General features: G+C 43.0%; 1 protein-coding gene across 1 annotated transcript in view; it reads right to left on the bottom strand.

Moving 5' to 3' along the window:
• RPGR (retinitis pigmentosa GTPase regulator) overlaps positions 1–10,423 on the bottom strand; it is a 109,323-nt gene extending 98,900 nt beyond the window's left edge. Inside the window, exon 1 of the mRNA XM_025205297.1 lies at positions 10,399–10,423. Coding sequence (XP_025061082.1) covers positions 10,399–10,423 — 25 coding nt within the window. The remainder of the gene's footprint in view (positions 1–10,398) is intronic.
• Between the last annotated feature and the right edge of the window lie 186 nt (positions 10,424–10,609).

The raw sequence follows: 10,609 nt of genomic DNA, 5'->3' as shown, positions 1-10,609 counted from the left end.
GGGGCCTCCCGGCCGGCCGGGAGGCCCCGCCCCTTCCCCTCCCTCCCTGACAAGAAGAGTCGGCGCGAGAGACTGAGCGCGTGCGGGAGAGGGGTTGAGCGCCCTCTGGTGCTCGTCCTCTACGTACACAGACAAACTTTGCTATAAGTACTTATGTGTATCTGTGTGTGTACTTTGCAAAGTAGATTTCTACTGATCTCTGTCTACTTTGATATATAGTGTGTGTACAGCACAAGCTTTCATGAGCAGAAGGTGGCTTCATGAGATGCTGTCTCTGGGGCTAGCCGGAAGGCAGGGTAGATGTGCACTTTTATAGACTATCTCAGTGATTCTTAGCCAGGGGGCTGCAAGTTCCTGGTGTGACTTGAGATCCTTTCAAGGGTCCCCCTGGGTGCCATACTATGTTAGCTCTGTTAGGTGTGCAAACATGCTTCACAAGATCAACCCAGCAATGTCAAATAAGAATCCATACTGTTAAAAACAGAGCTGTTATGGTCTTTCTGAGTGCAAAATAATTGCTCTATTATTTTTCGGTAGTAAAAACTAGGAGCAGGCCTTTTTGGAAAGGTACTTAGAGTCTATCAAGGGGTGCCTTGCATTTTTGAGCAATACCTTGTGTTGCCCCATGATTCCTTTAACCAGAGACCCCCAAGGATGGACACAGCCCCTTGTCTGATTTGGTATCAAGTGAACTTTATTAGTAACCCCTAGGCTTATTACAAGATAATTATCCTTGCAATATGACCTGGCAAGCGTCTCAGGCATTACAACAGCAGCCTTCGGCAGTACCGGCCTCAGATCCTCTGCTGGGTGTGTGGGATTTTAGTTTCTGGATTACTCGCTGTTCGAACAAGAACTCCAAGGTTGCTCTAGTCTCTCCAGGGTGGGAACACAAACACATCCTGTCTCTTTGTTTGTCCGCTACTTTTGTAACTTTCTCATCTCAAACTGTCCAATCCCCAAGTTTCTTACCTCATCTTTTTAGATCGGGTACTCCAATTCTATTCCATTTTTGGTTTCCTTTCCTTTTCGGGAAACTACTGTACCCGATTAGCCCACCATACCAATCGCAGCACTCACTTTTCCCAGTGCCTTATAAGGCACTCTGTACAATTTAATTGTTTAGATCTGGGAAGGCCTAAAGTTATGCTAAGAGTCTGAGCATAAGTCAGTTTGCCCATTACACCTTGAGTCTAACAAGGTCCCTTCCAATCCTAAACTTCTGTGAATATGTGGAGGTTAAGAACCACTGGCCTAGCTAAATAAGATATGTATAGGCTAGAGAGAGAACCCAAGTTCACGTCCCCAGATGTTGTGAAATGCACCCCCAGGGTTGTCACCCCCACTCTGAAATTTGTAGGTTGCTGGTTGGTCTCCGGGACCCCCAGACAGGGCAGAGGTGGGTCTGGACATGATAGGCTGGTACCCAGCCTCCTCCTGGAGTCATGTACCCACAGGCTTTATAGCATACCACTTCATTTTCCTTCCTTCAAGCTCATGGCTGTGAAGAGAAGAGGGGTGAACCCAGTGTAACCCATGCACATGTACCCAACACAGGTTCCTAATTGGGATGGGGTTGAGGGGGAGCATCCCCTGTTAGAGCCCTGGAAGCTGCTTGGCCCCATGCTCAGCACCAGCACAAACCTGGCCCACCTGCTCTGAGGAGCTGGAGGATGGAGGGCTACAGGGCTTGGGACCTAGGGACGTGCCTTCAATGGAGAGTTAACCAGAGTGTAACTAGCTTACCCACACCATCCTGCAAACACCTGCACTGTGGAGGCACATATTACTCATCCTGCACTTGGGACTAAATAATTGCATGCACAAATATAGACGGAGCATGACTGGCTAGGCTGCAGAAAGGCAGAGAAGAGTCTGGGGTTTGTAGTAGACCATAAACTTAATGCGAGCCAACAGTGTGCTTTTCTTGCAAAAAAGGCCCAACAGTATGCTGGCCTGTATTAACAGGAGTGTCACTTGCAAATCAAGGGAAGAGATTCTTTTGCTCAATTCAGGACTGATGAGGTCTCACCTGGAGTACTGTGTGCAGTCTTGGGGTCCACGCCTGAAGGATGTGGAGAGACAGTTTGGAAAGAATCCGGCAGAGAACAACACAAATGAACAGGGGCCTGGGAAACAAGACTTAACGAGGAAAGGCTGTAAGACCTTGGGTTATTTAGTCTGTAGAGGAGAAGACAGGCAGGATTTGACAACAGTCTTCAAATATATGAAGGATGATTATGGATAGGACAGAAACTGGCTATTCTTTGTGGCTGTAGGGGATAGGACTAAGAACATTGACTGCAAGCCTCAGCAGGGGAAATTTAAGCTGGAGATTAGGAGGTGTTGTCTCTGGTCAGGCACGATGAAAACAGAGACTAGTACAATTGAATCTATTAAATAGTAACAAAGGGGCTGGGGACTTTGCTAGGCCTAAGGGCTGCTGACGCCCAAAGCAGGCTGGAGCTTCAGCAAAGCATCAGTGGCTGTAGAGAACGTCAGTAGCAGCATCAGGAACAAAGAGGTGAATTGAGATGGTCTTTGAAGTGTTGGTGGAACAGCAGGGCAGCAAAGGCTGTGTGTGTCAGTGTAGTTGCAGTGCGACACCTGGGTGGTCTAAAGTGTTTGAGTACATGTTAGTTAGATTTGAGAGCAACAAATCAGAACCCGCTTTGTTGCTTTACTTATTGGTTTGCTTATTGTGCTTTCCTCACTGGTTTACTTATTGTTTTGCATTGGTTTGCTTACTGTGTTTTGTTTATTGGTTTGCTTATTGTTTGGCTTATTGTGCTATGCTTACTGATTTGCTTATTGTTTTACTTGCTGTGTTTTACTTGTTGATTCACTTATTTTAGTTTATTGTTGTGGTCTGTGATAGTGGCCAGAGACTACTAGAAAATGAGCCCTGAAGTGAATAAATTCGAGAAGTGGTTAACAGAGATAGTTGCACCACAGTTTTGGGATTGCCCCTTACAATCCTTTAAGTTTTGGCAGAAAGAAATGCTTAAGAAAAACATGCGTGCCTATGAACAATTTTGCAAGCAGTGGTTTGCATGGCTGGCTGTAAAAGGTTGTGTGTGAATGTTAAAACAAAGAAAAGGGCAGCACTCTTGGGTTTGGCAGTTGTAGCTCTGGCGCTGACAAAGGAGGTCACCCAAAACATAGAAAAGATTAAAATATTTGGAGACAGAACTCAAAAGAGCATTCAAGAAATAGGGAGTCTAAGAGAAAAGAGTGTGTTATTGGAAGAGGAGCATAGTAAGCAGGCCCAGGAGATACAGTGCTTGAGAGAAAGGACCCAGTTGTTAGAGAATGAGAATAAGAACAGACTTGGGAGATAAGAGTTTTTGAGAGCAGAGGTAATCAGATTGCAGGGGACATGGTTAAAAGATGCATGCAGAATAGAAGTGTTTTTTAACCTGTTAATACAGTAAATTATAGCACTTCCAGCTCTTCTGTTCCTTCCTCCTGGTGCCAAGGCATGTGTCCAACACAAGTTCCTACTTTTAATTACTCTGTAACCTAACACAGTGCAGATGGAAAGTATGGGAAAGTGTGTTTGTTGGGGGTAGGTGGTTTTGCCATAGACCCGAGATTCCTGGGGTCATAACAGAGTAAACCAAATTAGGAACCTGTGCCTTCGACAACACACGCCGTGCTCCTGGCCCTGCTGTCGTCCCCTGGGCCCTCCGGAGCAGGGCGTGTGTGACCCAGAGTGGCAGCACACAGAGGGGCCACACAGGGAAGCTGCCTGCTGCTGCTGCAAGCTCCACGCTGCCCAGGTCACACTTCCCTGGTGCAACAGGGTTAGGGGGCGGGGGCTTTGGGTGGGGGGCAAGGGGCACAAGCAGGGAATCCTGCCATGTACCCCCTGCCCTTGTTTTGTTTTTCTGGCAAGCTGACACTCTGGCACCTTCCAAGGTACGTATTGTGGGGGTTTTCAGCACTCTGGCCAAAAAACGTTGCCTACCCCTGGTCTACAGATTCCTTGCACGTGGACTAAATTCTTATTGAGGTTCTGGCTGCACATTTCTGTGCACCTGATATTTTATGCATATCCCTTCTATAGCCCCACAAAATTCTGATTCAATTTCCTCCTGGCCCTGGACAAGCTCTCCATCTACCAGACCAAGAAGGAGATGGTGGCTGGAAGGAACCTAAGTGTCTCCAGCCCTGTATTCCTCCTTTCCTTTGTCTGTGCATGTGTCTGAGCAAACTTTTACTGGGCAGTGTCCACTAGCTCCTTAGAGCCATTCAAGGTGCTGTGGGCATAGCCAATGTTCTTTGCTCAGTGTCCTCCCTTGGCACCCTAGTTATCAACCTATAACCCGTGCTTCTATTATTGTTTTCTCATGATTTGTCCTATAAAATTAGTTGTTGTACATTTAGTGGCCTCCCTCTAGCCACTGAGGAAGGCTTGTAGTTCCTGGTAGGCCTATACCCACCATCACTGTACAAGAAATAGGCCTGTACATAGCCTGATGCAGGATATCTAACACAATAGAGTGGGATCATATTGTCATTCAGACCTGCATTGGCTCTATAACACCTACTTGGGAAATGTCACCTTCCTTGGTGAGGAGTGATACTTCCTCGGTGGGGCTGGGTGAAGAGCTTCTTCTGATCCTCCAAATCTAAGACACACAAATAAGAGAAAACATACATATCCCAAAATAGAATGCTTTAATTCTCTTCTCATACTGGTCAGTTATCTGCTTGATCCCTAACTTAGCCAGCTTATTAGAGATATCGCCATACTAATGCTTATTTCAGGTGTGCTTCCAAAAAACATTCCTTGTTGTGGTAGGGTTGGAGTGTTGTAGTCACGATGGTCCAGGAAATGTTGAGGGGCAAGGCTTTTTGTGATAAAGCAAGCACATCACGAGCCACTGCCAATATGAGGACAGCCACCCGACACCACTGGCCAGAAGCGAAACCAAGGGAATGGGCTGAACCCCTTCCACACAGGCCATTAACTGACAGACTTCTCATGTTTTTGACTATTCTGCACCCCAGCAATTGTACACTGAATGCTAAACCCATTGTCTAAGAATGCCTTGCCAACTTATAACTGTGTACTGATGTGGTTACCATGCACATGCCTCTTTTCCTAAATACCATGGCATGAACTTCTTAATCCCCTATGCCCTAGGCGAACAAGGGCTGTATGAGAACATAGATGTCTTAGATTGCATTAACATATACCAGCTATATACTCATGTAGCTACCATGTGCAGGGTCCTATGTTTTACAACTCTACAATGGCATGTAAATAACCATGATTTTTAACATTTTCTAACAAATCTTTAAATCTTTTATTGGACCAACTGTGTTGGGGAAGCTGTTGGGCATCAGGTGACCTTCCTCAGGTCTAGAGCCAATATGAGATTGGAGATTCTAGAAAACAAGATTTAGGATGTCATCATTTCAAAGGTTAATTCAAGGTTTTTTATTTTAGTCTGAACAACACTAAGAGATGAGTGAAAACCTGAACTTGTGGATGTGCAGGAATGGTACTTTGAGTCTAATTATTGCAGAGAAGCTTGGCTAGCATACCATATTAGTGTTTTAACAAATTTTCTCTTGCTCTGTCCTACTTTTGGTTTTAATTAAATTGCTGCATTAGGTACATTAGAAGCTTCCCTGAAAACACTTTTCACACAGATTCATCCATATTTCTCAGTCATCGATTTTCCCTTGACATGCATGACTGCTGTAGAATTGTCAGTCTTCTTGGAGTAAGATTGCCTACAGCAAGAAGTTAGCAAGCTTCAGTGAGCAGGCGTGAGAAAGGGAGCAGTTGATGTATTATCTTATTAAGGATATCTTGCACTTTTCTTTGCCTCATGGTTTTTGATGGCAGCTGAACAACTTTTACACATGGCTCAAGCTTTATAGCAGGAACATTCTTAGTTGATGTCAGCATCCTGTTTCATTGTCCTTCAGTGTGATGTCTAATTATTATTATATCAGTCAATGTTACAGCTGTTGAGGGGTCTTGGCCTCCATTTATCTTTGCTGAAATGTTCCCTTTGCCACCCTGTTTCCTGGCATAAAGGTCTAGGTTCTCAGATGCAGCTGAGCAGTACACAGCATTGCTAAGCAAAGTGTTCATGATGGTGCCCTGGGAACTTTTTCCAGCTCAGATCTCAAATAGAAACAGTTCCTGACAGTAAACCTTATCAGGTCGCACCGGCACATAGATGCCATTTTGACATCTAAGAATCCTCAGAATTTTGGGAAGCTCTTGTCAGGTCTTTTCTCCCTCCCACTTGAACTGGTGGCCAAGAGGAGCACAGTAAAAAAGCCATTGTATCGATTCTAAGCCACATGACAGTTCTCCTCTGTGAAACTATATACGCTCACTTCAAGGTTGCTTTGTCTTTCTATAGTACCAAGAGAACAGGGCAGGATAGTGAAGGGATAAGATAAATATTTCAGTCTGGTCAAGTCCAAATAACATGCAGATTTGACCCCAGAAATTATGAATAATAAGTCATTTCATAATGCCATGATAAAATATAGTCTTAGGCATAAGGCATTGAAAGTAATTTGATGGTAACTATTTTATTAGTAACTATAACAAGAGCAGTATTGTCATGGATCAGCCCCTTTCAAAGCAGTAATGTCTGAGGACTCCCAAAAAAGTCTTGTCCAGGTTCTATCCTGAAGGTCCCCCAGTGGCATGGCTTCTGGAGTTGCAAACCTTTGGCTTCAAGACCCTGGCTCTTCTTTTTTGTGTATGACTTCTTTCCCTGGCTATGTAGCCACCTCAGAAAGCTCCTTCTTTGCTCATCTGCCTCTTAAATAAATAAATAAAGCACTGAGGTCCCAAACAGTAGGTCAGATACTTCTGCTTCAAACAAAGAGCTTTTATTGTGCTATTTCAGTACCCCCTGTCCTCCCTAGGACTCCTGCTTCCTCTCTTTCCAGGTTCCTCAGCACTTCCGTGCTTTTACTCAAGCTCAGTGTGCTACAGTGCCAAAGTATAACAAAACTATAGTAGGTAACCTAGAAACCAACTGCCCCAATAAAATTAAATATAGTGTTATCAGGAAGCAATCTAAGAGATGTTTCTAGGGCTTGCTGCTAGGCTCAGGCTGTTATCTTCCCCTTTTCTGGATATTCTTCTACAATGAAACTATGTCCAGTAAAAGGTGCCCACTAAGCCCTCCAAAGCATTCCCAACAAGAATTCCAGTCTACTTTGGACACAAACATAATCTGTAAAAAATAAGTATTATATTTTAGGACACTATTACAAATTGCGTGCACATGTGTAATGTATACAGCACTTTTATCAAGTTGTCTACTGGAATCACTGGGCTTGATTTCCCATTTATGTTAGTGTAAATCAAGAATAAGTCACAAAAGACAATATCATGACAGAAGGATAAGGCCTATTAAAGCCAGATCTCAATTTCAAGCTTGTGGATCTTGTCTAAGTGACAAGGTTAGCTGCACCTCCGTCTCCGAGTGCATCATCATCTCTCGGGCTTTGTACCTTTATTTCTTATTCCACTCTTGGAAGTATACACTTGGATGTACATACTACCCTGTGTATTAACCATTCCTACGCAGGAGTTTGACTAAATTTGGATACCTACATCTCTCCCTTTTGAGAGTCTGTGATGAATGGCATTCAGTAGCAAATCATCATTCTTAAAATCAAAAGCTGTTTATAGACATTAAAGAAAAAAACAAAGTTGGTCCTCAGCATGTATAGATAGGGCGCTTCAGCAGGGCTTTTGGTGCTTCTATCTAAATCTGATTCACTCAGCCTTGTCACTGAAAGCAGTCTATAGCTGTGGCCAAACACAAATGCACGGCTGCAGATAGCTTAAAAAATGTCCGATTGGGTGGAAATCTGATCCCTCATTGCATGAGGGATCAGATAAAGATATTTAAAAATGTAGCATCTTCTGTAACTTGCATCTGCAGAGCTCCCAGCCTGTTGCTGTTTTCAGAATGGGAGGGGGAAAGGCAACAGTGGGAGTTCAGTCTGGGTATTTTTAGCCCTCCCTGGAAAGCGGGACAGGTGTATTGGAGCCCTCCCCTGATGTGGGGGGAGGCTCCAATTCACCAATCCCACCTTTCAGCACTGGCTGGGGAGCCCCAAGGATGAGCTTCCTCTGCCGCCTTTCTCCTTCCCATTCTGAAAACAGGGAGCACTGGCAGAGAGCCTGACTGTTGCTGTGGAAACCTGGCTGCAGGCTCCTAACCAGCACTAAATTCCTCTTCCCCCTCTAACAATGAACTTCTTTTTGGTCTGGGATAATCTTGTAACTCAGAACGCTTTGCAGAAATTGTTCTGAGTTACAGTTGGGAGCTGCATTTCTGTCTGCACACTTCTGTCTGCACCCTGAATGATCAGAAACTGGCTCAACTCTGTAACACAACAGATGTTCAGTGTACATAAACTGCTTTCAAAATGGCCAAACTAGTTTAAAATAAACCTGGATGGATGTAGTATCAGACTTAACTGGTTTAGATTAAATCAGTTTATTGAATTTCTGTCCCAGATCCTCTCCAGATTCAAGTTAACTCATAGTCCTCCGGCATCCCAGGATACTTTGCACCTCCCCACAAACCACTTCCTCACAGGGTGGGCAGGCTAGCCTTGGCCTTAGCTGTCTGCTCCAGCTGAGAAGGGAGGCAAGCTCTAGCGCACCCCAGCTTCTGTCCTGGGCCACTGCAGGCATGTGGCTACACTTCCAGAATCAAAAGTGAATGTCTGTTCACTTGCTTATCCGTTCAATCTACCCAATTTGGACTAATCTGGGAAGACTGAATTGATTCAGCCTTGGACTTTTTTGACTCTCTGCCTATAGGTTTGCTGGGATAGAAGTAAAATTTTCAAAGACAATAATTTGGTCGTTGTTCCTGCAAAGAAGTGGCTGTTCTTGAGTCATTCTTCCCCTCCACCCCCCACCCGCTTGGAAAAGACCCCTTCTGAACAAAAACAACATAGTCATAACATAGCAGGTTTAGTAACAGTGATTCAACAGCGAGGCCAGTTTATAGCATTCACAAATTATTATACAGTATCTCCTAATTCATCACAGTTTTCTTGTAATGATAGTATAAAGAAGCAGATTTTTCCTTAACAAAGATTTTATTATTCCTTCTCCACAGCATCTAGCTAACTAGAACCTTCCCCAATCACTTTCTACTCATTTTTAAAGAAACGCTACAAATATCCATAGAGAAGCATGATATTTTTCATATGATAGAAATGTTTTTACACAAATTGAACTCAGCCCTTGTTACTGCCCTCAAGTGCATGGCAGAAGGATTAAATAACGAAACATGCAGAATCTTGTAACATTTTGGTTTCTTTGGAGTTTATTTTGAGGTGCAGAATAAAGTAAAAGAAAATAGAGGATGTGCTGATGAAATGAGAAAAAACAATCAAAGGTTCAGCTATTCAAACAAACAAAGACAAGCGACTTGCAAAATCACTTGCTTAGAGAAAAGGGTCACCAGAGAGAAGATCCTTCAAGGATGATTGCAGCAGAAATAAAAGAAGCAAGATAACTGAAAAAATATGAGAGGCCCTGAAGATAAAGTAACTATCTCATTGATTTTGGTTTTACCTAAAACTTTAAAGTGTTTTTTTCAAAGTCAGCAGACTTTGCTCTTACAGCTCTTAATGTTTTCCAATTAAAAAACAAAACAAAACTACTTTTAATACAGATATATCAATGTACAGAAAAGTAAAATAGGTTTTGCATTTAGAGTATCATAACTGCAACTCCATTTCAAAATATTTTTTAAAAACTATACTTAATTTTAAAAGGCTAATGTACAGCTTTTACAAAACAAATACCACGTGGCGTTGGTCTCCTTCTTCTCAGTGCAGTCAGGGTTATCAGGTAAAACTTCACACATCATGTGCTACTGTTGACAAAAGAGATATCAGATGACAATGGCAAATATGAGTCAGAAGGTTGCCAGAACATCAAAAAGTGCTGATCACATGGATCAGCTAAGCTTGAGTGGTTTGGGGGTCAATGGAACTCAGAAGTGCTTGCTTATTTGGGCCTCGGAGCAAAAATATATTTTTTAAAAAAGGTTACTAATACATAATAAGTATACACACCCTCAGCATTGCCAAACCCAAGAGTTCAAAAATCACAAGTCAGGTATTTCAGAATCATGGTATTTATTATTATTAATAGTAGTAGTAATAAATTTTGCATTCGTTTTTAGCCTGATAGTTCCTGATTCCGTAGAGCACGCATAGCCAGACACTGGGCTTTAAGTTAACCACCAAATATCAGGAGATGTGATAAAATGGCCAGAGCTGCTAACCATACTCTAAGAGCTCTAAGCTATTATGTTGCATTTCTTAAAGAAAATATCTATCTGCACTCTAAAGAGTTTGTATAGTACCTACCTAACACAATGGCATTTTGGTCCATGTTAGCAGCCGGAGGTACCACCACAAAAATAGTAAATAATAGTAGTGAGTAATCAAAGATGTGGTGAAGTGTGAGCTTGTCAGTTGAGGTCAGTGACCTTGAGAATGGGCAAGTCCTTTCAATCCTAAATTGCATTATATTTTGTGATATGAAAATATTTCAGCCCAAATGCAATGGCTTGATCCA

Source organism: Alligator sinensis, unplaced genomic scaffold, assembly GCF_000455745.1.
Source record: "Alligator sinensis unplaced genomic scaffold, ASM45574v1 scaffold243_1, whole genome shotgun sequence".
NCBI lineage: Eukaryota > Metazoa > Chordata > Crocodylia > Alligatoridae > Alligator > Alligator sinensis.
This window is presented reverse-complemented; position numbering and strand designations above follow the sequence as displayed.